Source organism: Nematolebias whitei, chromosome 14 (genome assembly GCF_014905685.2).
Source record: "Nematolebias whitei isolate Nwh7 chromosome 14, NemWhi1, whole genome shotgun sequence".
Taxonomy (NCBI): domain Eukaryota; kingdom Metazoa; phylum Chordata; class Actinopteri; order Cyprinodontiformes; family Rivulidae; genus Nematolebias; species Nematolebias whitei.
The window spans coordinates 23,984,804-24,012,649 of NC_056511.1; the positions used below are offsets into that span (position 1 = coordinate 23,984,804).

Genomic DNA, 27,846 nt, shown 5'->3' on the forward strand with positions numbered 1-27,846 from the left:
CCTATTATAAAAAGATACACTGTTTTTTTTAAACATTGTGCTCCACCAGAGCAGCCTGCAGGGCCGCCTTGTTGTCCTGCTGGTCATCATGCGCCTCAGAAGGAAGTGGGTCATACGTGCGATGATACAAAAACCGAGTGACCAGGCTGATGATGAACATCTCCATGATCATCATCTGCTGACTCAACACTGCAGGACAGAAGCACAACAGACAGGAAGTGTTGGATCATTTCAGCCTAAACATCTGCTTAAAAAAAAAACTTATGAGATGCATCTTACTGGATGCTCGAGCCTGGGAGGAGAGAGGAGGAGCGCAGGCGATGCTTCCATCTAAGGCCAGGATGTTGATGATTGACGTCTGCAGCTGACTCAGCACGAGTATCAGCTGAAAAGATCAATCGTGACAAAATCAGATATAACTGTGTCAGAGAGTCCTGCAAGAACATCGTGAATCGTATTTACTTCCAAGGAACCAAGTTCTGTTGCATTTTTTAAAGTGGGTTTGAAAAACTTTATTTATTATTTTTATTCCAGTACCTAAATATTTTTAAAAATATATATTTTTTGTTTGTTACACTATTTTACACTGAACTCATTCAGACATAAAAGAATCCTAAACAATAAAATAATTCAAATATATAAATAAATAAATAAACAAGATCTTTTATATTAAATATATATATATTTTAAATTAATACAAATATTTTTAAAATAATAAATAAATATAACAATAATAAATTAAAAATTTAAAGAAATATTTGCAAAATGTATGAATAAAATAATTTATGTATGTACAGTACGTATGTATGTATGTATGGATGGATGGACGGACGGACGGACGGACAGACGGATGGATGGATGGATGGATGGACGGACGGACGGATGGATGGACAGACGAACGGACGAACGGACGGATGGATGGATGGATGGATGGATGGATGGATGGACGGACGGACGAACGGATGGATGGATGGATGGATGGATGGATGGATCAGTTATGTGCTTAAACAACTTGAAGAATCAATTCTGTGAGAAATTTGATTTTATTGATGCAGTGGGTGCTTAGTGCTGAATGACAGCTGAAATTATCCTGATGCATGCTCAATAATCAAGGTAGAAAAATCCAAAAAAGTTCAATCTGGTCCTCTGGACATTCAAAAAAACAAAAAACAAAACAAAGCAAAAAAATGTAGAAACGTTTCGTCTCTCATCCGAGAGACTTCCTCAGTCTGAGGTGCTGTATTCAGCTCAGTCTCTTAAATAGCACCTTCTCAGAGTGGATCAACCAGTTTGCTGCTGACAACCAAAACCAGCTGCTCACATGGTCAAGAAGGACCATCAGCCTAACAATGGATCATTAGCACACTGATGGCTGTTTACTATTCACAGGGGGTTGAGTGATACTAGCAATAACAGCATTGTAAGAGGGGGACAGTTGAACCCGGAGGCCTCCACCCCTGTTTAATGATGGATGGTTTCTTTTCACAAAGATGGCCTCCTTTACTCCTCTCTCAAACCATCGTTCCTCTCTGTCCAGGATGTGCACATCTTCATCCCTGAAAGCGTGACTGCTGGCCTGGAGATGAGTGTAGACCGCAGAATCCTGGCCTGATGATGTTGATCTTCTGTGCTGGGCCATCCTTTTGGCCAGTGGCTGTTTAGTTTCCCCAATGTAAGACAGATCACGTCGGATGAGAGATGAAACGTTTCTATATTTTTTTGCTTTGTTTTGTTTTTTTGAATATCCAGAGGACCAGATTGAACTTTTTTGGACTGCTGAAATTAGTTTAAGAAGCTGAAACTGAGTTGTTTTAATTCATGCAAAACAGAAATTGAAAAGAGCACAATGGTAGCTAAAAGCTAGAAGTAGTAAAGCACTAAATAAATATAGCAAAATGCTAGACAAATGCAAAAAGTAGTAACAAAAGTCTTGCTAACAGCTAAAAGAAGCAAAATGCTAGCCTAAAGCTAACAGAAGCGCAACAAAAGATGAAAATATCAAAAGGCTAGCTTATAGTTAAAAGAAGAAAATACAAGCTAACATAAGCCTTACAAACAGCTAAAAGAAGAAAAAGTCTAGCTGAAAGCTGTAAGTAGCAGAAGGATAGCTAAAAGTAGCAGGATGGTAGCTAAAAGCTAAAAGTAGCATAATAAGGCTAAAACAGAGCAAGTATCCTGCAGTAGATTGTAAAAAGAAAAATGTTTTGAGGAAATTAAAGTGATTCCAGTGTAATGTAGGAAATTTTGTTTGAATAAAAGTTAATATTTTAAATGTGTAGAAGTTTAACCAATTAAAGGTCTCACACATATCTCCAGAATAATCTGAACATTTTGATGAGTAGTTAAAAAAGTTGCTCGGAGTATGCTGATGTATTTAAACATATGTTAAATGTAAAAAAAATAAAATAAAACAAAAACAACAGGAAAACTGATTTTAGCTAGCTAACACTCAGATAAATAATGTTAAATTATTATTTTTACATAGGAATGTTTCTGTTCAGTGCCCTGAGATGACTTCTGTTGTGACTTGGCGCTTTATAAATAAACTGAATTGATTTTAATTTATTAGCATTTTGTCACATAGATGATTAGATGAATTTATAATAAATACTAAAGATAACAGTTTGACATGTAACTGTCATGTCGGGTTTTAACTGGCGGGCCCACATGCAGAAAAACACTCGGCAGAATAGAAAACGGTTAAAGAATTTATTATTTACTGGTAGGATATATAGTAAAAAAAAACAATTCAGGTAATAGTGTCCAGGGAGGTCAGCTTCGGAGGTGCGTGGACTGCAAACACGGAAGAGAGTCAATGGTGAGTTCAAGACAATGGGAAATTAGCAATCGGTAGTCTGAGCGGAGAGTTATTGCTTACTTGGAGGAAACTTGTCTTTAATCCAGCGAGGGAGGTAAGGTTCTGGAGTTCTGCTGTGGTACGTGATGGTTTCCAGGAGGTCAAGGGATGGAATTGGAGTCGTTGGAGGGCGGACAGGTAAGCACTAGAATCCGGGAAGCGAGGAGGTCCGAGGAGAACGAACGCCGCCTGAGCCTTCAGAGATGGAGGGAGGTTCGGAGTAACTTTGATTCTAGTTTCGGGCATCCAGTGGAGATTCTTCACGGCGTCACAAAGGAGAAGGCACGAGGGGTGCAGGAACTCGGGCAACCAGTGGGTATATACCACGTCTTCACAAGGAAAACTGCACAGGAAAAAACTGGAGCTCAGGTAATTAGTGCGGGGAGCACACTGCGTCACTGAGAGGCACCTGAGGGAACAGAGACGAAAAAGATTACTTGGAAAGTCTTTTCTAGAGATCGTAAGGAGCACTGGAGGACCTGAAGTACCGAGACTTGGTAACACTCTAGCGTCGAAGTGACGGCTCCGATCTCCTCTTATCCTCCTCTAATTGTGATGATCCTCAGGTGTGTGGTGAGGTCAGCTGCAACCCGTCACGCCCCCCTGACAATCCAATGGCGCCTCCTGGAGGAAAAAAGGGAAAACAACCCCATCCAGATCCAACCCCAGAACCTAACAGTAACATATAAATGTAAATGTTTGACATGTACATTTTAGTACCAACAAGGTGATTCTTAAAGAGCAAAGAATTCAGCTTTAAAGTCAACAGTCAGAAGAAGATAATGTGTTATTTACTGTATAATAAAATAACAATATAATGTGCAGTTCTATGTCGTATAAACTTCGCCCTTTAAGGCCTTCGCTTTAGTGGGTTTATCCCGTTATGCGCAGCATAAGCACTGAAAAAATTTAGTCCACGCCCACCTGCTGTGTGGGCCCCACCCGGTCCGTATAAATTACAATAAGAGCGGGAAATTGGCTCCCATTTTTTCTTCAGCGAGCTAAAATAGCACTGTCAGAAGAACAAAGAAGGAAAATTGTGTAAGATCACCAACCTTTGTTAAGGATGCTTGGCCCGGCAGTCGACCTCCGGTCGTCCGGTGAGTTCTCCTCCCCGAGGAGAAGATGACAAGCAGTCCTATTCCAAGGTAAGCGCCGAGGAGTATTTCCCAGTGACAGGTCACTACACGCTGGACAACGCCATCTTGTATTTTTTCCTCTTATCGCCGACCCTCGGAGCGAATCGGATGGTTCCTCCGGGACAGGCGTGCTCAGCTGCAGCCCCCGCTGCTCATTCCCTCCTGGGGAGCGTAGTGTCGGTGGAGGGGGGCTGAGTGAATGCTCACCCCATCCCACCGTGTTTCGCATCGGCGATCACACTGCTCCCGGCCGACGGCGCCCTCAGGGGTTGCCCGGCGTAACCCAGGAGGAGGCTGACATGAAAGGACCCTTTTTTACTTCCTACGCCTTTCCCGCCAGTTTGGATGATCCGGTGGGAAGGTTGTTACTGGGCTCCATTCCGGCTCACCGTCTTGATCCATATGGCCTCGTGCTCCCAACAGGACGTCCTACGGGCGAGGCCACAGACGGGTTCTTTCCTGGTAGATTGGGGGAGCCGGTCTCCACAGTCCGCACCCATCTCCAGAGCAGGGGTTCACTGAGCGGAAAGTCCCTCCATGCCCTCTGGAGCCGAGCCTGATGGAGGCTTCATTGGAGTAAGATGTTCGAGATGGACCAGCGTCCCGTGCCTCCGGTTAGCATAACCGAGACGGTGACACCGCTCTCCGATTGAGCTCACCAGCATGTGTTCCACACGGCCGCAGCGGACAACACGTTACGCTGTTTAACGGAGACGGTGACACCGCTCTCCAACTGAGCTCACCAACATGTGTTCCACACGGCCGCAGCGAACAACACGTTACGCTGTTGGCGTACACGTTCAGAGGCGGGAAGAGACGGTGGCCCTCTGTCCTTCGGCTCACTCCGCTCTCGCAGCGGCTGCTGCTAACGACGCTGCCGGCCCCTGTAGTACGCTCAGTCAACCGGTGCGCCTCTTTTGCTGTCTGCCGCCCCGCATCGCAGCCGGAGAACTGGGGCCCAGAAGCTCTCCTGGCCCGTCACTCCACCTTCCTCTCAGGAGAAATGCAGGAGTCCGTTGGTGATCCTCTTTTCATCAGCTAGAGATCACTTCAAGATGCTCCACAGCTGCTCCACGGCTGCTCAACGGCTGCTCAACGCCTCCCCAGCTCTGCTACGCCAGCCCCTCCCGTCAGATGTCCCCGGCAGCCGGAAGTTTATTTTTTTTCCCGGACTTCGCCAACAGGGGGCCCTCCAGGACAACAAACAGAGCTCAACGGAAGGTAATCAGGTGTCCGGTCGCTGGAGGTGTGTTGGTGACACTGTAAAATAACATCATTTTATGATGAAGTGTCTCCTAGCCAGGCTGTCAGCATGGTTTATCTGACAAGCAGCTCCATCACACACACTCATCACGAATGAGCCTTTTTAAGGTTGTTTTCATTCACTGTCAGCGGTGCCGATGCGCGCTCCCGTGGCATGAAAGTGCGCATGCAGCTCTCAGCACCCGCCGTTCACGTCAACGTTCACGTGAGACCACGGTACAAGCTCAGTGACGTATCTCGCTCCCGGCAGAAGCGACACACATTTTGTCATTGCAGCTGTGTCAACGCGCGCTCCCGCAGCGTTAGCAGTTTCACAAGCCTCACAGCGGCTCTGCTTCTTTATCCTCGAAGAAGGTTTTCTGAATTAATACTGCAGCGCATGGAATCATTCTGAAGTTCACGTGACTTGCAGCCAAGAATGAACGTTTTTTTCTGCAGACCGAGCCAGGGGTAGCCTCGCTTCACCGATGCCGCGCGCTACTTCCTGACCGCTCCAGTGCCAACGCGCGCTCCCGCGGCGTCAGCAGCCCCACAAGCCTTCAGCGGCTCAGTTCATACATCCTCGAAGAAGGGGTTGTGTCTGAATTAATATTGCAGCTCGTGGTATCACTCAAAAGCTCACGTGACCCGCAGCAAATGATGAACATTTTTCTGCAGACCGAGCCAGTGGTAACCCCGCTCCACCGTTGGCGCGCAGTACCTCCTTACCGCACCAGTGCCAACGCGCGCCCCCGCGGCAATCCTGGCTTAAAGCGTCGCATGAGGGCGCACACACACGACCCTCAGGGCGCGTCGGCTCATATGTGCACCCGCTTCCGAGCGTTACACCGAGCAGCTGCACACAACGTGATCATCAGCGCGCTCCAGTTCACATCAGCATGTATGTGAGTTTTTCACAGCATAAATGCGTGCCCGCTTTATAGCTTGTAACAGGTGGCAATGAACGCGCGCCTCCAGACGGATGGGCGAATCGTTTTCATCCGGGATTCACGCTGCAGTTCAGCTCAAACCCCGGTGTGGAGGAACTCTGTGACGTTTTTTCTGTCATCTATGAACAGATCTCGTCCCCTCTAGTAGAAGATCAGGAAATTCTTTTTTGAAATGTAATTTCTAGAATCTCAGATGGAGAGGAAACACAAGGTCTCTCATCACTTCCTGGTCCCAATGAGCCAGAAAGATGAGATTTATTCTAGATTGTCAATTTTCTGAGCTGTGAGAAACAACACTCCATTATGCGCCAAGTCGCTTTAATTCTGCGTTATCTGGACACCTGCTGCTGCTGAGCAGCTTGTACAGACAGGGGGCAGCAGTGCAACTCACGTGAATCGGTTGAGTGATATCAGCTGTTTTCCGTCAGCAGATCTACGTCACACACATTTAACAAGCTGTGGGGCGCTGTGGCTCCCCACACAGCAGCCTTTTAAATGTTTTGGAGTGTCGCACGGGGTCTTTGAATATGACTCAACACTGACCTTGAGCTGCAGAATCATCAGAGTTTGTGATTCTCAGACAGCAAGTGACTGTTGCACATATACTAGCAGAAAATGTATGCATTTTTTCAATCCATGTGCCACATTGTGAGACAGATGCTGTGTGGGACACATTCAATCTGTTCTCTATTGGAGTGGGTACATCTCATGTATTCCACCCAGAACTAGGACTCAGACACGGTAGAATCCTGCCAGCGTCTGCGGATGTGTAGCAACACGAGAGAACGCTCAATGTCAATTATAATTAGCGTGGAGCCGTAGGACGATCCACCGCTGGGTGGACGTGCCTGCTCACAGCCTGTGGTCGTAATGCCTTTCACCTTCTTCTCTCCCTCTGGTATCACGGTTTTTCTGAACCAAACTCAGGAGGAGGGACTGACGGCTCCTCTGCCCCAAGTGCATGAACGCATCATGGTTCCCAGGCCTACGACATCTTTTATCAGGGCGCTCGTGGAACCTGCCGTGGAGGGGGGACGCTTCCTTCCAGGCAGGAGGAACGATCAGGAATTAATCAGATTAGGCCAGCACCTGTGGTTTGGCCGCTGTGCAGATCTTTGAGAGGATGGATCTCTCGCAAGATGTAGTGCGTACGATTCAGGAGTCACGTGCTGCAACTACCACAGCGTTGTTCACATCAAGTGGTCAGTTTTCCAACGCTGCTGTACAGAAAGGCGTAGAGGCCACTTCATGTCCACTGGACGACATGCTGTCTTTCTGCAGCAGCCGAAGGACAGAAATCTGGTGTCCAGCACGACTATTGTATGCTGCAACCGTTTTTCTTTTGTCTCAAAGTTGTCGTAGACAGAACAACCTTTAATCATCCTCTGACGGAGCATTTTGTCTCAGATTGATATAGCGGCTGTGGGCCTGTTGTGACACGGGAAACGTTCAGTATCAATTATGCGCTTCTCTGAGCCCATGAGACGAAGGCCCCGAGCGCTTGGGTGCACCATGGTTTCCAGTCCTGAAATGCCTGTTGTCAGGGTGCCCGTGGGAACTGCCGTAGAGGAAGGACACTCCCCTTTCAGGCAGGAGAAGCGACCAGGAGTTACCCAGAAATAGGCCAGCACCTGTGGTCTGGCCGTTGAACGAATCCACTTACAGAGGATGGGTTGCCCACAGGATGTAATGCGCACAATTCAGGTTTCACGTGTTGCATCTACCACAGCGATGTACACATCAAAGCGGACAGCTTTTCAGTGCTGATGTACAGAGAAGGATGTAGAGGCCTCCTCATGTTCTTTAGGTGGCATGCTGTTCTTTCTACAGCAGCTGATGGACAGAAATCTGCATCCAACACGTTTAAAACGTACGCTGCAGCCATCTCTTCTTGACATGAAGGTTTCTGAGACAGAACAGGTTTTATCATCCTCTGATGAAACGTTTTCTAAAAGGTGTACAGAGAAGCAGGTCTGTCCCACACCCACTTGTTTCCAGTGGGATTTAATACTGGTCCTGCAGGTCATGATCAAAGCTTCATTTGAGCCTTTGGATCAGGTTCCACTTAAATTCTTGTCTTTTTAAACAGCACTACTGCTGGCTTTAACATCCGCTAAGAGAGTGAGTGTTTTTATCTGCCCTCTCTGTCGCTTCGTCATGTCTCAGAAATTAGGCTGACGGCAGATCAGCTGATTTTAGATCAACCCAGCTTTTATGCCTAATACATCACAAGCTTTTTTAATCAAGAGCGATATCGTTGGAGGGGTCGTCCCCCCCCCCCTTTTTCACACAGATCAGATGAAGTAACGTCTTTTTATCTTCTCTGTCCCATGCGGGCGTTGACGTGTTACATAGTGTGCACAGCTGCAATGCGTCAACATTTGTTTGTGCATTATAGAGATGCATCTGCAGGTCGCCCGTTATCCACCCAGCGCTTGTCACACTGGCTGTGCGAGACTATTTCTGAAGCCTACAGAGCATCAGATTTAGAGCCTCCTGTCAACCTCAGAGCACACTCGACCAGAGGTATCGTTTTCTCGACTGCTCTACATAATGGTATGTCAAGGCAGGATATTTTGCACTGTGGCCGCGTGGTCAACACCCTGCTCATTACTCGCCTTTATCTAGGTGATGTGACGGCCTGTTCCATGATACATTCTGCCTTTAGTGTTTACAGAATGAACATTGTTGTTTCATGGAACTCCGTTTTATTCACATCTGTCTGCATGCATTACAGTGTGAGGTGTTATCAATCACAAGTTGTGACTGTTATTTGATTCTATTGTCATTAATCAGTTCACGACTATTGTTACCAATCAGTTTATCTGATCAATAATCAGCTCTTCTGTTATTATTAATCTGTTCATACGGTTCAGCCGTAAACCGGTTGGTTCATGGCTCTTTTCAGCATTTTTCCCTCCCCGTTGATGTTTCCGGGGCGTTCATGCATTCAGAATGCATAGTTACACAACATGCGTCTGTGCATGGCACATAATTACGCAATGCGTAATTATGCACATGGGAGCTGAGTGATTAGACTTTTTTGGGCAAGCTTCTGCTTCATACGGTGTTCGAATGGACCCAGTGAGGCGAGGACCACATCGGCTTCGCCCTTTACCCACTAAAGCGAAGGCCTTAAAGGGCGAAGCTTATACGACATAGAACGTTGGTTACATACTGTAACCCCAGATTCTATGAGTATAAGCGTAGCCCTTTAAGCATCGGGCCTCACTGGCTCCTAAATGGCTGAAGAAAAAGCTATTTTGGGAGCCGATTTCCCGCTATTAACGTAATTTATTCGGACCGGGTGGGGCCCACACAGCAGGTGGGCGTGGACTAAATTTTTTCAGTGCTTATGCTGCGCATAACGGGATAAACCCACTAAAGCGAAGGCCTTAAAGGGCTACGCTTATACTCATAGAATCTGGGGTTACAGTACGTAACCAACGTTTTTGAAGCACACGCTGAACTAAATGATGTCATGTTCAGGCACAAAAACTGGACAGAAAATGAGAGGAAAAGCAGTGAAAGTAAAAAAGTTAGGAACTATTGACCCATAAGACCAGTCTGCTTGGAAACAGACCAGTGAGAAACCAGGAGAGGTTTCTAACATCTCAGATGTTTTTAAGTTTAAGCTGTCAAAAGTGGCAGAATCTGATATTATTGCCAGTGAAGTTATTTCTCCTAAGATGTCAGCTCACATTGTTGTTTCTCATTGTGTTCTTTTAGCAGAACATGCAGACCCATCTGGCTCACCTGGTACATGGCATACTTTGGTACAATGTTGAGGCTGCGGAGGAATCTGTTCGTGTTCATGAAGATGATGGCAACAGGCCAAAGGGAGATGATGGTGAGGACTCCAATGAACGGGTTGAGCCAAATGGCTGCTCCAGTAATCTCTAACTAAAAGATGGAATAAAAGGAAAAAAATGTAACTTTAGCATCTACTGTCCGTGCAGGATGAGCATTTCATACGCTTACATCAGAGAGGTCAAAGTTCCCGTTAGTCCACAAGACTACAGCAAGGACAGAGAGTGCTGTTTTTAGGACTGCATACTGCAGAGCCCCCAGCTTCAGCAGGAACAACATCCGCCTGAAAATTTAGGACACGAAAACATCAAAGTTAGAGTTTAAAGTCATAATTCACAGCTGTAGGAGAAAGATGGTGCACAAAAATAACAGTGGAAAATAATGGATTTAGCATCAAGGAACATTTTTTAATGAATAAAGGTAGAATTGTACAGATCTGAGCTGTATTTGTAAAAATATATAATGATGTTAATAATAATTAATAAATAAAAATATACCGTGACATGGGAACGTGGGGTAGACAGGGGCAGCAGCAGCAGCAGGGCCCAGTGCTGATCCGGAACGGTTTGCCGAAGAACCGGTGCAGAAAAATGCTGCTTCCTCCCAACTCCTCGATCAGCAGAACCAAGACCTTGTAAACTACAACTGCAAAATAACTATACACAGGAAGAGACCACTAAAAATAATTATAATAAATAAATAAATACATTGAAAAGATCTATGATAAGCCGATGACACGAACAGAAACTCAGAAACTTTATGCTAATAAAACCAGATCAAGAGTCAGATCTGTGCATGAATTATTCTACATGGAAAGTACTATGGTAGTTAAAGGGATAGTTCAGCTCTTTTAAAGAAGGGTTCCCATAGGACGTAATACAGGTAGCTGCTGTTGCTATTTGAATTCCATGTAAATAATCGTATTGCAGAACTAACGGCTATGCAAGAAAAATAAACTAGTATTTGCTGTAAAATATTCAAGAAAAGAATTAAATACATGTTTGAGCTCAGCCACACATACTAGCTGTTAGCTCGTCACTTCAGTCAGAATCTAAATTTATTTCACTAAACTGAAGTTGTTCAAAGTGCACGAAGGCACGGCCACTCAAAGGAATACAATTGAAAAGGAAGATTTTTATTTTGTTTTATTTACTTTCACATTGAAGTTGGAATGTCAAGAACATTATTGCCAGAAAAAAGACAAAATATTGTGGAAAAGTCTCTTATTTTGAAAGGTTTGAAACAAGTTGCATGAGCTCCCCTGCAGCAGGAGTAACAAATCACCTCTTGGTTTTAAATAAACCTTCAGATACAATTATAACAAAACAGAACAGACGCAGTCAAGTTCAGGAGCAGAATGTTCACTTCCTACAGTTTCATTATGATAGATGACCTTTTTTCCTCAGAACTGTGATTTGCATCTGGAAAAAAAAGGACTTTTTTAAATGGTGATAAGATTTCTATTCTAATCTCAACATTGGGACTTTAATAATGAAACTGGGAAACAAGAACAACAAAAAGTCTTAATTTTTTTTTCCTTCAGAGTGGCCCTTATGTGCCATTATAAAACTGTCATCTACAACAGGTAAGATAATGTTTGGTCATAACTTCTCAGCAAGCCCCTCACAAACAATATATGAGTGAAAGTGAAAAATGAAACTTTTTTTTATTTTTATTATTTACAGTGAGTGTGATTTCAACAACTTCCTGAGGGATCAGAAAAGTTCTGTCTTATCTTAATTAATTAATCATTTAAATATACATGTTTTCAAACCCATTTGGATAGGCAAATATTTAACCTTTTTCAACAGTTTCTTTAAATAAAGGAGACAAATATGATGCAGGTACTTTAAATAACCAGGAGGCAGTGTTTTCAGTGTAAAATGCTGCTCTGTTGCTGTTCATTTCTTAAGTGAGAATACTTTTTGAATCTGGTCTATGAAGGTTAGCTCTTCCTGTCGACAGAGGTGTTAGAGCGAAGAGTTTGGACCCATCAAAAGCAGACAGGTGAAAGAACTGGAAGCGGCAGTAAGGCAAAGCTCTATCAGTTTGCCCGTGCAGATGGTATTGAAAGCTGAATGGGAAAAACAACTTGAGGAGTCTGGAGGAAGAGTGGAGAGACCCAGCTTCTCTGGCTAAGCCTGCTCTGCTAATAAGCTTCTCCAGTCCTGCCTTCTCTGCCCGCCGACTTCTCCAGCTAAGCCTGCTTGTTAGCTAAACCTGCTGTAGGCTACTAACATTTGCTCAATCAGCTAAGCCTAGTCTACAAACTTCACTCCTTCAGCTCGGCCTCCACTGCTAGATTCTTCCTTGACATCCAGCCAGGTGACAACCTTTTTAAGCTTACTCCCAAAAGCAACCTGAAACCTGGTGTAGGTCTTCAGTAACAACAAACGGATGTGCTCTTTTATTGTTTCCCATGATCTCATTTGTATTAATCAAAATGGCCAATGTTAAATTTATTGTTTCATTTTTGTTTTTATGGCATTATTGCGGTTCCACAAGGCTAATGTACACCCTCCAAATGTGGATACATTATTTCATTTGATACATCCTCTGTGTCACTTATCAATGCCTGCAAACTTTAGCCATAGACATGGTGTTGGTTTTTTACACTTTTATGCAAAAAGCCTCGTTCCAAAGTTAGATCTGCTCAAAACATGGTTCATGGTGCTAAACCTGATATAGTGATTGTTTCAGAGTCCTGGCTAAAACCAAGTGTACCTGATATTATTATTCATATTGCTGGTTATAATGTGTTTCAAACAGACAGAAAAGGCAGAGCAGGAGGTGTAGTCATGTATGTATCTGAACATTTACAAGGATCACTATTGCATTCTGTTTCTATTCCTAGACAATATGAGTTTTTGGCTGTGCAAATATTTCTGGCTAACTCTCCCATTACAATAACTGGTGCTATAGGCCTCCCTCAGCATCTGCTGATTCTGTCCCTAATCTGTCTGACATTTTATCTAAGCATTTGTCTCATGAGTTTATCTTAATGGGGGATTTGAACTTAGATTGGTTAAGTGAGAAATCTTCAATCTTTAAGCAGTTATGTGACTCTGAACCTCACCCAGCTCATTGATAGCCCTACTAGAGTCAATTCTGCAAAACCAGGCAATGATACACTAATTGACATTATTTTAACAAATACTCCTACAAGTATATGGCCATAGGAGTTTTTCCGAATGACATCAGCGATCATTGCTTATTGCTTGTGTGAGAAACACTAAAACGACAAAGTCAAAGAGTTGAATTGTCAAAAACTTTATTTTAAACATTTCTTGGAGCAAGCCTTTCTTCAGGATATAGCTCTGGTGAACTGGCAACAAATAAATTTGATACCCTCTGTTGATGATGCTGTCACCTTTTTCCAAGATAAATTCATTTTGATAATAAATAAACACGCTCCATTTAAAAAACTTAGAATAGAGACAATCCCTGGTTCACAAAGGATTTGGCAGATTTGCTACATGAGCGAAATGAACAATGGTCAGTTGCAAGAAAAACCAAGTCTGAATCTGATTGGCAGCGCTTTCGTGAACTTAGAAATAAAAGCACTTCGTTTATCAGAAAATCTAAATCCAACTTTTATATAAACTTAACCACAGATAATTTTAATGATCATTCCAAGTTTTGGAAGACAATTAAAAGGTTACAAAATAAGCCAGCTTTCAACCTCCTACAGAAATTGAAGCACAATGATTCTTATGTTACTGATGAAAAGGGCATGTCCAACGTATTTAATAATCACTTTAAAAAGGCCGGTCACATCTTTGACTCAACACAGGCTGCTCATGAATCCCCTGAATCATCAATCAATCCAATTTATCCATTCCCAACTCCGATCCCAACTTTAACTATACACCTCTGCTGTTGTTGGATGTTTTGCACGCTTTGCAAACATTAGATCTTAAGAAGTCTGCAGGGCCTGATGGACTTGATCCGTTTTTCCTTAAATTGGCTGCTCCAATTATTGCACAAACTGTGACTGACATTTTTAATTTGTCAATTGCCTTAAATACATTTCCTGCTTTGTGGAAACAGGCCTTTGTCATTCCTTTATTTAAATCCGGAGATCCCTCAGACATGAACCATTACAGACCAATTTCAAATCTTTCAGTTCTAGCAAAAGTGTTTGAGTCATCGGTGTCTGTCCAGTTCAAACAGTTACTTCAATCCAACAACCTTTTTTACAATTTCCAGTCTGGGTTCAGGGCAGGACACAGTACAATCACAACAATCTTAAAAGTAGTAGATGATGTTAAAATAGCACTTGAAAGTAAACATGCTTGTTTAGCATTGTTGATTGATTTAACTAAGGCATTTGACACTGTGGACCACTGTCACCTAATCAATATCATGCAAAAACTTGGCTTTAATACAAACATGGATAGTTGGTTTAACAGCTACTTAACCAAACGCATTCAGGTTGTTCAATTTGGCTCCATTTTGTCAGATGCGGTCACACTGAACAAGGGGGTCCCACAAGGGTCTATTTTAGGGCCCTTGCTCTTTTTACTCTATATTAATCAAATCTGTGATCAGCTTAAATTCTCCTCTTACCATAAGTACGCAGACGATACAGTTCTATACTCGTCAGCGCTCTCTCTAGATGCACTACACTCAAATCTTCAAACTAATTTCAAGACCTTACAGAACGCTCTCCATGATTCGAAATTAGTCCTGAATGTCAGCAAAACCAAAGTTATGTTGTTTGCCCAAAATTCTGTGGTAACCATGCCTTCTATTAAAACACTGAATGGTGATATCATAGAATTTGTAGACACATACAAATATCTTGGTATTTGGCTGGATAAAGATCTTAATTTCAAACATCACCTTACATATCTACTAAAAAAGCAAAAAAATACTCTGTTTTTTGTATAGATTGAAATCATGTTTTTCTATTTCTTCCCGTAAGCAGTTTGCAACAAGCTAGTTTTTATCACAGCTGGGTTATGGAGACACAATCTATAGATTTGCCTCTCCCACTATGTTAACTAAACTGGATTCCATTTACCACGCTGCTCTGAGGCATATAACAGGTTCACATTTTAAGACACACCATTGTACTTTATATACGCTTGCTGGACTTACTTCACTCAATATTAGAAGGATGAAGCATTGGTATATTTTCATATACAAAGCTATTTTAGGAAAATTACCATCATACATCAATTCCAAGTTAATTTCGCTCCAAAACACACACAGACTCAGGGCCAGTAGCTGCTGTGGTTTTGTGCACACAGAGTCAGCAAAGATGAGGTTGTCCTATTTTGGTCAATGGTCCTGGAATGATCTGCAGCTTAAGTTCAGGTTAGAGTCTTTTATTCTTTAAACTAGTTTTAAACAAAAAATTTCTGAGGTTTTAGTAACATCTTGCAACTGTAATGTTAAGTGTCTTCAAATGTGATTTTTTATTTTTATTTATTTATTTTTTACTGCATTGCATTTTATGTTTTACAAACCGGATTCCAAAAAAGTTGGGACACTAAACAAATTGTGAATAAAAACTGAATGCAATGATGTGGAGATGGCAAATGTCAATATTTGATTCGTAATATAACATGGATGACAGATCAAAAGTTTAATCTGAGTAAATGTAATATTTTAAAGGAAAAATATGTTGATTCAAAATTTCAGTGTCAGCAAATCCCAAAAAAGTTGGGACAAGTAGCAATAAGTGGCTGGAAAAAGGAAATTGAGCATGTAACGAACAGCTGGAAGACCAATTAACACTAATTAGGCCAATTGACAACATGATTGGGTATAAAAAGAGCTTCTCAGGGTGTCAGTGTCTCTCAGAAGCCAAGATGGTAAGAGGATCACCAATTCCACCATTGTTGCGCAGAAAGATAGTGCAGCAATACCAGAATGGTGTTACCCAGCATAAAATAGCAAAGACTTTTCAGTTATCATCATCAACCGTGCATAACATCATCAAAAGATTCAGAGAATCTGGAACAATCACTGTGTGTAAGGGTCAAGGCCGTAAAACTCTACTGGATGCTCGTGATCTCCGAGCCCTTAAACGTCACTGCACCTCAAACAGGAATGCCACTGTCAAGGAAATAACAGAATGGGCTCAGGAATACTTCCAGAAAGCATTGTCAGTGAACACAATCCACCGTGCCATCCACCGTTGCAAGCTGAAACTCTACAGTGCAAAGAGGAAGCCATTTCTAAGCAAGCTCCACAAGCTCAGACATTTGCACTGGGCCAGAGGTCATTCAAAATGGAGTGTGGCAAAATGGAAGACTGTTCTGTGGTCAGATGAGTCACGATTTGAAGTTCTTTATGGAACACTGGGACACCATGTCATCCGGACCACAGAGGACAAGGATAGCCCAAGTTGTTATCAACGCTCCGTTCAGAAGCCTGCATCACTGATGGTATGGGGTTGCATGAGCGCTTGTGGCATGGGCAGCTTGCATGTCTGGAAAGGCACCATTAATGCAGAGAACTATGTTCAGGTTCTAGAACAACATATGCTCCCATCTAGACGTCATCTATTTCAGGGAAGACCCTGCATTTTTCAACACGATAATGCCAGACCACATTCTGCAGCAATCACAACATCATGGCTACATAGGAGAAGGATCCGGGTACTGAAATGGCCAGTCTGCAGTCCAGATCTTTCACCTAAAGAGAACATTTGACGCATCTTAAAGAGGAAGGTGCGACAAAGAAGGCCCAAGACGATTGAACAGTTAGAGGCCTGTATTAGACATGAATGGGAGAGCATTCCTATTTCTAAACTTGAGAAACTGGTCTCCTCTGTCCCCAGACATCTGTTGAGTGTTGTAAGAAGAAGGGGGGATGCCACACAGTGGGAAAAATGGACTTGTCCCAACTTTTTTGGGATTTGTTGACGCCATGAAATTTGGAAACAACAGATTTTTCCCTTAAACTGATACATTCTCTTAGTTTAAACTTTTGATCTGTGATTTGTGTTCTATTCTGAATAAAATATTAGATGTTGGCACCTCCACATCATTGCATTCAGTTTTTATTCACAATTTGTTTAGTGTCCTAACTTTTTTGGAATCCAGTTTGTACTAATGGATGTTTTGTTGTAAATATTTTAGTACTACTGTTACCGTTTTTAAGACTGTGTTGCTGTATTTGCATATTGTCCAGGACATCCTTGTAAAATAGATTAATAATCTCAATGGATTTCTTCCTGGTAAAATAAAGTAATAATAATAATAATAATAAAGATCAATCACATCTAAATTTAAAGTAAAACTTGAGAAATTAAAATAAAATTAAAAAAAGAAAAAGGTGACAACATTTTGTCAAGATACATATCCTCAGCTTTGCAGTCAGAAATCCTTCAAACATGTTGCAACTACAAGAACAGTTTGTGGAAGAGTGTTTAAATCCATCCATCCATTATCTTTACCCGCTTATTCCATTTTGTGTCACGGGGGTCGCCGGTGCCCATGTCCAGCAATCACTGTGCGAGGGGCGGGGTACACCCTGGACGGGTCGCAAGTCCATCACATGGACACATAGAGACAAACAAGACAAACAACCATTCACTCTCTCACTCACACCTAGGGACAATTTAGAGTTACCAATCAGCTTAAAATGCATGTTTTTGGTCTGTGGGAGGAAACCGGAGCACCCGGAGAAAACCCACACATGCACGGAGAGAACATGCAAACTCCACCCAGAAAGGCCCCTGGACCGGGGTTTGAACCAAGGACCTGCTCGCTGAGAGGCAGCAACTCTACCAGTTGTTCCATCGTGCTACCCAGTGTTTAAATCTTTAAACTAAATGAGGATAAAAACTTGGTTGATCATTAAAGGAAAAGCCGCAGTTTGCAGCCTCTGTAATTTTAGTTTGGTCAGATGTTTCCACAGTAAACTGAATTATACATTAAATGTAGTATACTGTGACTGAAACAACCTTTAGGATTAATAATGTTTCCATCAGACTCAAAACCTTGTCACAACTTGATTTGTATGTTTAATGATTCATCCAGAAGTTAATATATACACTGACTTTCTGTACTTAATCTTTTACATTTTAGATATGTGTTGCAAATCGTTTAACAGAAACCAAAACCAAACATAGTCTAAAATATTTATCAAAGTTTTAAATTTATTTTACAAAATGATTTGTGTTAAATGGGCCAGAAAAAAAACATGAAACAGAAAAACTGAGGTTGTTGTTGAGTAAATGATTAAAAATAAAGTCAAAGATGATAGAAGACATCACATTTTCAGGTTTTATCTTACTAAATGTGAAATTTAAGCAATTTATCTTAACTTCTTCTATTCAGAGGTATGAGCATCTACCTGCAGCTCTGGGGCCACATGCGGCTCTTTGGCCCCCCCTGCAGTAATTCTTTCAAGCTTAGACCCAAACTAAACTAAAACTGAATTTTAGTTTTTGTTATACCAACAATAGAAAGGACTAGTTTTCCTGTCATTTATTTCTTTTGTAATACACGGAGTCAAACATGTTGACTGCATCAAGCTAGTGGTTTGTTAGCCACCTCTTTAGCATTCTGGAGCAATGACATACCTCGGTTGTAGTGGAGCATCAAACACAAGGAGTTAATAAAAAGATACAACGTGACAATAAAGTTATATTTTATATTAGTCCTTATGCACAATATATGGGCCGAAACAATCAAACTTAATGAACTTATTTTTAATTCATGAGCTTACATTAGTCTGGATCTAACTATTAGCTCTGAAGCTAAAACTATAAATATATACAGTAGATCCTCACTACTACGCAGTTCGACTTTTGTGGACTCACTGATTAGCGGGACGGGTTTTCAATAAAATTGTACACGACGCATGACTGGCTGATGGAAGACAACCAACCAGAGCATTGTGCTCTGTGTCTCGGGTGCTGATTGGCTCATAAACCGTAACATCAGTCTGTTTCACTGTGCGCTTTTGTGAAGAAGAAGCAGCGCCAGCAACTCCCCATATGTTCATCACTCAAATGAAGAGGTCTGGGGTAATAAAGCCTTTAAATAAATACTAAAATAAATATAACATCCCTACGTTGTGGATCATCCACTTATCGCAGGTGTAGTGATGGCGCCATCTAGTGGGCCTTCCCCTGTCTGTTCTCCCTCGTGTCTCTGTATTGATTGTCAGATTATCGTCACCTGTGTCATGTCCTGTTTGTGTATATAAAGTGTGTCTGTTAGTTCTGTCGTTGTCGGTTCGTTGTTAGGTATTATCTGTCCTGCCTGTCTGATCCTGTTTAATCCTGTTCCTGAATCTGTTTTTGTAAGTTTTTGCTGCCATGTCAGCCTTTTGATTTATTATTATTATTATTATTAAAAGTATTTTATTTTATACGTCTGCCTCCTGAGTCCTGCCTGCGCAACTGGGTTCTCCTGTCCTGATCTGCCTAGAAAAGCCTGACAGTACGAACCGACAAAAACCTGAACCTAGCAGGCAGGCTCATTCAGACTCTGCTCACCTGTTTTTGCCCGAGCCTGTCCAGATGGAGGGAGGTGCGATTCGGTGCGGTGCCTTTTGGACTAGACCCGTCCTGGGACTGAGAAGCCATGGCCAGGCGGTTGAAGTTCTGCCTTCGCCTCTCCTACTGCAGGAGGAGAGATGAAGAAATCAGCTCTAGAGGAACAACACAGCACCCAGGTCCAGTCCCTCCTACTTACCAGTCTGCTCTGGGTGGATGTCTGGGGAGGACGCCGAGTCAGAGGACGAACTCTGGTTCGCCCCGGTACACCACCCAAATCGCTGCCAGAAGGGAAAGAGAAGACGCAACCGGAACCAGTCCGCTGCTCTTCCGCCCACATCACCTGCATGTACAGCTTCTCGCACTCGACCCGGCGAGGCTGAGTTTTTTGGTTCCGCCTCCTCCTGTTCCCAGCTTCCAGCCTGCTCTCCTCAGCCAGAACCTGCGAAACCGGGGAGAATTTCGCGGGGGGGGGGGGGGGGGGGGGTGCAGTCATTACCCCGTTCGTCTGTGGAGTGGACGAAGGGGGGCCAGCCCGGGGACCGTGTTGGGCAATCGCTTCCTGCTCCTATTGAGGATGACCAGATCCCTGAGCTGCCTTCTGTAGAGGACCAGGTGGCTCATCCTCTCATCAGAGGCTCTTTAGTGATCCTCAGAATCACTCCAAGAGACAGAGTTAAAAATAGAAGACTCCTGGTGGACCAACTCCTGGAGATCTTCATCTCACAGCCTGACCTGCTCAGGACATTGGTTCATCAGGTGATCTTTCAATTTGCCATGAAACTAAAAGCTGAACTTGATCCTAGTTTTGTCTCGTCACACACTGAAGAGCCTGCAGCCAGCCCAGAGCCTGCAGCCAGCCCAGAGCCTGCAGCCAGCCCAGAGCCTGCAGCCAGACCAGAGCCTGCAGCCAGACCAGAGCCTGCAGCAGTCAGCCCAGAACCTGCAGTGTTACCAGAACCTGCAGCAGCCAGCCCAGAACCTGCAGTGGTACCAGAACCTGCAGCAGCCAGCCCAGAACCTGCAGTGGTACCAGAACCTGTAGCAGCCAGCCCAGAACCTGATGCATTAGCCAGACCAAACCAAGATCCAGCCCCAGACAATCCAGTTGCAGAAGAGCTCCTCGCTGCTGAGCTCCTCACCGCTGACCCGCCTCCTGAGTTCCTCACAGCTGCAGCCCCTGTGGTTGCTCCCATGCCTACTACAGTTTCCAGAGTTTTTCCATCTCCTGCAGCCTCTGCATCATCCACGCTGTGTGAGGACACAACCTGTCCTGAGCCCACAGACCCAGACACGTCTTCTCCAGATCCTGTTGCTGCACGCACCCCCGTGGTGGATCCTTTACTTCTCCTGCTTCATGGGGGTCCAGACGGACTCCGTTCCTGCTCCAGATACTGCCGCCGAAAGAGTCCACACCTCAGCCCGAGGGTCCTGCATTCGCTGAAGGGTCCACACCTCAGCCCGAGGGTCCTGTGTCCCCTGTTGGTCCAGCTGAAGAGGATCCTGGCCAGCCTGCGACCTTCACCTCACGTCTCCTGTCTCGAGGGGTCCTGGAGGACGCCCCTCATGTCTCCTGTCTCGAGGGGGTCCTGGAGGACGCCCCTCAGGTTTCTGGTTCCGGGAGGGTCCTGGAAGACGCCCCTCACGTCTCCTGTGTAGTGAACTAAGCCTGAGGTCAAATCCTGACCTTAAGGACCTTATGGGACAGAAGCTGTCATTTCATTGATTTGAATCCAGAAATACAGGTTGACCCATCCTGAGACTTTCTTTAATCAAGTGAAAGAACACTCTCTTTTCTATTATCATTACTATTTTACAAATGTTTGATAATCAAAGTGTTTTTAGTTCAAACCATTTTAGATGTTGCAATGAACTAATCATTTTTAATTAACTGTGAAACAGTAGTAATGATTTTAATCCTTATGCAAAGTATAAATCATGTTAAGGTCTGTTACAGAGTAATTATGCATTTTCTGATTTTCTGTCTTTGAATGAGCAGTGTAAGTTGGTCCAAGGTTGGAGTCAAACGCAAACAAGTGTTGGAACGAACTGTCATGTTTTTAAATCCTCTCAGACGTAAATAGAGAAGCTGGCACCTGTTTTCCGCCAACTCGTCTAAATATTCCTCTCGTCTGTCTGAAAAACATTTTCAATCTGTTCCATAACATTCTTGCTGTTTTTCTAACTCCTAGTGACCTCTTACGTCACAAAAACACACCCCTGTCTGGTTGAAACGACCAATCAGGAAACTCCCAAGTGAACCGGAAATAGAGCCCTTTAAATGTCGGTACTTCCTAGTTCAAACCAGTCGCTTCAGGCTCCGGCTTCAGTCGTTGCAACTCCAGTGCTGGGAAACAGGAAAATCCGGACATGATCCAGAGCTCTTCCGAGTATTGGGGATTATGACATCTTCCACCTCTGAGTGGAACTCTGACGGACTCCACTCATGTGAAGTCCACTCGTGAGGTGAACTTGTGTCGAACAAGTACCGTCACTACTTCGGACGATTCACAGCTGTTCCTACGGAGACGCTGAAAGGGTGCGTTAAATGGAATTTCGTACCAGGGAGACATCTCCAGGTAAAAAAGAGATTTATATCACCTAAGTGTACCGGGGAAGAAGCTGGGAAAAACCCGGAGAGTGCCGTTCTGATGCCGACACAAACATTCTCCCTCATCCATCTTTTTCTCCCTCTAAACTTCATCTTTCCATCTTTAAAATTCTTCTATCAAGTAGAAATCATTCCAGATATTTTTAGAAGTGTCTGTTGTACAGCTGGAAGTGAGAAAACAATCGCCGTATTGTTTACTCCTTGTAAAACTTGCTTAAATCAGCCATGTTGTTATTTTCCATATTTTGCCAATTAATGTAAATGTGTGATGTGTTAAACTTTGATTCTGTTAATAAATGACCCACTGTCGTTGGTGAGTCAAAGATAATTAACGTCTCACGCTACATTCTTATTAAATTCAATGCACGATATTATCCAGTCCAGAAAAATGAAAGAATCCGTTTAATTTATGAATATATATCATGCATATGTTCATCTACATCTGGTGGCCCGTTACAGGTTCATAAATGGACTGTGTATTCGTGTGACAATTGAATTATCATGTTGGCATGAAAAAAGTGCAGAGAATCAGCTGCTGTGAAACGCAGCGTGTTGAGTTGAGATGCTCAGAGAAAGCTTGCAGCTAGTGATGTTTTGAAAGCTGAAATTGAGAGTCAATGTGTCTGTTTAAATGAAATGTACGTCTGTTGTGTGTGACAAAGTTGATGAGCTGTGAAAAACGTGGATTCTGTTTAAACGGACGGAGGTTCTGCTGCAGACCCGGTTCTGGCCCGGTTCGGTTCTGATAAGTTCGAACGAGTATTTTAAATAGATGGAGAAACGTTTTAAGGACTGGGCGAAGTCTCAGTGAAGCTTTGAGAGCTTATTCGTTACATTTCTAACAGAAAATAGTGCATTTTGACAGTTTAAAAGACGAAAAGTTGATGGACTTTTTCAGGCTAATGCTAACAAAGATAGCTGAAATGGCGATCTGTGATTGGTTGAAAACGGCCGTGTTTAACGCTTTGATTGGCTGAGAGACGTGTCTGTCTTCACTTCCTCTGATGTCAGCGATGTAAAGCCCACCCCCGCGCTGTTATGATTGGTAGATTCAGTCACGTGACCCGGAAATGAGCTCGGTTGCAACCGAAGCCTTTTCTGTGCTTACATTCACTAAATTCAGCTGCCACATGTCCCCAAAAACTCATGTTCATGCAAAAAAGTCGTGCTTGTTGAAACAACGCCACGTTTTAGCTTGAAATACGTTCAGAAATGTTGATTTAACCGAGTTTAGCCAAAGCTAATTTTAAGCTAAGCGGCTAACGACAGGATGTCAACAGAACGTCCACAGGAAGTTGTCATAGGCTCCTGCTGGTAGAAAGCTAACACTGCCCCCTCCTGTAGAAACTTGAAATCACAGTTTCACTTCGTTTTAGGTTATTTTGATGAAATTAGACGTGCTTAGACGCATTTGATGAGTTAATAAACGTTTTTCAAGCTGAATTATTACTGTTATCTTGCATTTAAAAAGTGATTAAGGTATTTATGCAGAAAGGCATTTACCAACACATTTTTTTATTCACTGGTAATTTCCTCTGATGGAGGAGCAAAATAAAAATTAAAAACTTTTTAAAAGATACAGATACAGATATTCACAGAGTTGATAAAGTTTACTCATTTGCTAAAAGATAATGCACGTTTAATTGCTAGATCACTAAATAAGAGTAAACTTATCAGAAAAAGGAAACTTTTCTGTTTAAGTTACCACCTAAAACATTACATCTTCTTATTTAATTTTTAAATAGCAGATAATGGCAGGAGAAGAGGAGTATAACAGTTTTCCTAAAGAGGGACTGACAATTCCTCATAATTTTTCTTTTCGTTTCACCACCTGGTTCAATGAGTAACTGTTAAAATAGCGAATTTCTGGAAAAGAAAGGTTTAAAAAAAAAAAAGCGTTTTTAAACTGATGTTGCTGTGAGACTTTTTAGAAAAATTGCAGGTTTATAAAAATTCAGTGCTTTAGAGTAAAAAACACTGAGAAGCTTGGTAATCTAGTATCTGTTAAAAAATAAGCACATAAAAAGTAACACTGCAGAGAAGCATTTACTTGAATATTCATGAATTGGGGTAAAACCTATGACAGGTGCCCACATTTGAATAAGTTGACTTATAACAGTACTTTTGTGTAAACCCAGAGCTAAAATAGTGTGAAACTCAATGACACTTGAATACAAATATTTACCTGTAAAATATCTGAAGCTGGCAACTGTTTTACCCAGAAAAAGTGCTACACAGTGGATAACCATGACAGGTGTGATAGAAAAAGATTTTGATCCTTATGAGATGAAGGACTGTTTAGAGGATGCGTTAGCACTGCTGACAGGATCCTTCCATCCATATGGCGAACAGGTGGACAGCATGAACCCAAAAGAGTTATTGGACAATCTGATGGAGGTTGCAGAGAGTGTGACCTCTACAGAAATTACAAAGTCCAGCTATGAAAAGCTGGCTAAAATGGCAATGTTGCTGAAAGAATCATACTTTGCATTAAGACGGGATCACGTTGTGACAGTGTCACAAGTTTCCCGCTGCAAAGGTGAAATAGATGTGCTTAAAGCACAACTTGACGAATGCAGACTGGTAAGAGCGGGATTACTCCAACAATGTCTGCTTTTACAAAGTGAATGTCAAACATCACAGGAACGCCTGAAAGCTTGTGAGGAGAAACTAGTGTGTAGAGAAACACCTCCACCCTCACCTAAAGTGGTAGGAACAGACCTGAACAGGTCTCCTCTACCAAACATGCAACAGAGTGCATGGAAACTTCCTCTTTCAATAGATGTTCTGCTAAAACTCTCAAAATATGTACAACGCTTTGTACCTGGACCGATGGGTTCAACTGGAACAAAAGCGTACCTGAAAGATCTTGAATTCAGATTGAAAGGTTATCCTAATGCTACGGTTGAGGATAAGATCAGTCTGATAAGGCTCACTTCAGACAGAGAGGTGTTCACCTTCATCGAGCGTCTACCTGATGCAACGAGAAAGGATTACAACCTTCTGTGTGAAGCTTTGATCAGAGAGTACGACCCCTGCACGGGACCTGCTGGTTTCCCAGCCGCTGACAAGGTCACGCAGGGCAAGAATGAACATCCAAAAGTCTATTACAAAAGAATCTTCCAAGCTTATTTCGGTTACAGAAATGAAACCGGAATGGAGGAAGAATAAGGTTTTAAATATGTTTTCAGCAAAAATCTCCACACTGACATACGCATCTCAGTACAAATTATGGCAAATTTCAGAGAAAAATCCATCAATGAGATAAAACAGTGTGCTGTGAATGTGTTTGAGGCATGTTCTCATGCTAAGACGCCCATAGAAGTGTTTCCTGGTATAAAGGTTAAACCCCACTCCCTAGAACTGGAAGGAAGGCGTGCGTCGCCACCTCCTCCTAAAAAAGGCGAGAAAAAGCAGTCTTTTCAAACTAACAAACCACATCATGAAAGTGCATGCTGGGACAAAAAGGCTCCTCTTTCAGAGGATGAACGTGATTATCGTAAATGGGATGTGCGTAGGACGCAAAGATATGGGAACCAAGCGGACCCATACTATCAGGGGAAGTTCGAAAAGGAACCCCCAAAAGACGTACCTAGCCGTCTCCCACCTCGGACGAAACGAACCGAGGCGAAAAAATCACAAAAGTTCCAGAAAAAAGGCCCTACACCTCTGAGCTCGGAAGAGACAGAGAAAATACGCAGGTTGTTAGAAACCTTGAAACACGCTGAAATGGGATACTGACCAGGAGCTCTGTGTAGTGATGTTATCGCTACTAAATCTGAAGGCGCGAATGACAACATTACAGATGTCGGTGAAACACACCAAGACATTGCTGTCGTTGCCTCCAACAACCCCTCATCGGACGAAGGGGGGGTAAACTCACACACAAACGATGATGAGTCATCGCAAACTGAAAACTCAGAAACTGATTTTCATGATTTTGAACTAGGCATTCCAGTTCTGGGAGGACTCCCAGATAACCTGGTACCGAGTCAAGAAGCTGGGCCAGTATGGTTCACAAAACCAACACAGGCCATAGCTCTTTTATCAACCAATGACATCGACCAAGGACCTCAAACCTATGGTGTCTTACCCATAGACAGGTCCGACGACTCAGAAAAGGATTCGTTGGAGCTCCCCAAGGAGCAAGAACCCTTATCAGTCTCATCACAGATTGAACAGGTGGTCGCCCAAGCCGACACTCTGACATCTGATGAAGAAAGAGACAAAATTCACCAAGTTCTTTTAAAATATGAAAAGTCATTTTCACCTGACCCAGACATCACCCAACTTCAGAAGTTGGATGATCCTACAATTAACTCGATGATACTGTATCTGACTGACCCAGACAAATACACTCCATCGAAAGGTGAACTGGATTCCAATCCAGACCTAAAAGTCCTCTTTCAGCTGCGCAAACAGTTAAAACTATTCAAGGACAGCCTAACTTTGGCTCATGGAGCGACGTCCTCACCCGTGTTCGCGGTCTCCCATGACCGAAGGGGGGTGACGCCAGTTAGGATAATGCTACCAGACGCGATAACGTGAGCAAATCTGACATCCAGAGTGAGTGGCGCACCGAAGCGTCGTTTTCTAGTTGCTTAGTCACTGTCTTTGTCAATGTTGAAACGTTGTTTTACTGGTTTTTGGTATTGTTTCTGAACACCCCAAGCAAGAATGAATTTTGTGTGTAGTTGAGTTAGAGACTAAGAGGCCTTTAACCATGCCAACATGCAGTTCATTTGTTAAAATGTAATCTTTGCGGAGTCAATGTATATTATTGCTACCTTAAGTACCATAATCTACATTGGTCTCACAACGCTTAAGCCGAACCTACTCGAACAATTCTATTCGGGGGGATAGCTAATTCTTTTTGATGAGTCTCGCCATAGACTTCCAAAACATTTATGGGGAAACGAAACACCCAATCTCAAGTCGTTCGTCTAAAAGACAACAGACAATTGAACCAAACTATATTTTGCCATGTAAATCTAACTTAAACCAAGTTAGAAATGGAAAAATAGTTTGGAACACTCTTCTATAGGCATAAATCCCTATAGTTACCCTTTTCAGCATGTTCCATCCCTTAACTGGTAGTTGTAGCTGTTCCCAACCATAATAGCTTACACACCAGGTGCATATAGTTTAAGGCCTTATGTAAAATCCCCTTCATAAGCCCACCTTAAACCACATAATTGCATGTCACATTGAACCAGAACGGCACAGACTGGACGTCGCCCAGCGACGACCTTCGCTGGAGGAGACCTACAATCTTGACGTTGGTCTCCACACTTCATCCAGTGGCCGCATCTTCAGTTCAATTCAAGGGAACCCCTCTGTATGCTGATAAATCAACACTTCCATTCGTTGTGGATTTACCGTTGTGGATTATATGTCTTTTCCAATGGATTGCAGACTCTGTTTCCAAAGGGGTTAAAGCATTGCTACAATGGAATTACCAACAACATTATGGAATTACCATCAACACAATGGAATTACCAAAAACATTGTGGATTACATCCTTTGACTTTTGTTTTCCTTGCTGGATTACATCCTTTGACTTTGTTTTCCTTGCTGGATTACATCCTTTGACTTTTGTTTTCCTTGCTGGATTACATCAAGACCAGGGACATTCGAAGGCGTAAGTTCATGTTGGAATTCATCCCCATGGACAGGCGATGATTTCCAAAGGGGGGACTGTAGTGAACTAAGCCTGAGGTCAAATCCTGACCTTAAGGACCTTATGGGACAGAAGCTGTCATTTCATTGATTTG

At 43.0% G+C, this 27,846-nt stretch overlaps 1 protein-coding gene across 1 annotated transcript; it reads right to left on the reverse strand.

Moving 5' to 3' along the window:
- On the reverse strand, positions 1 to 14,672 carry slc51a (solute carrier family 51 subunit alpha). The gene is made up of 6 exons (XM_037687639.1): positions 14,659 to 14,672; positions 10,496 to 10,654; positions 10,170 to 10,281; positions 9,945 to 10,091; positions 280 to 385; positions 1 to 189 (listed from the first exon to the last, which is right to left on the reverse strand). Exons 1-6 carry the CDS (start codon positions 14,670 to 14,672, stop codon positions 29 to 31), a joined length of 699 nt encoding a protein of 232 aa, XP_037543567.1. The 3' UTR covers positions 1 to 28.
- Positions 14,673 to 27,846: the final 13,174 nt, after the last annotated feature.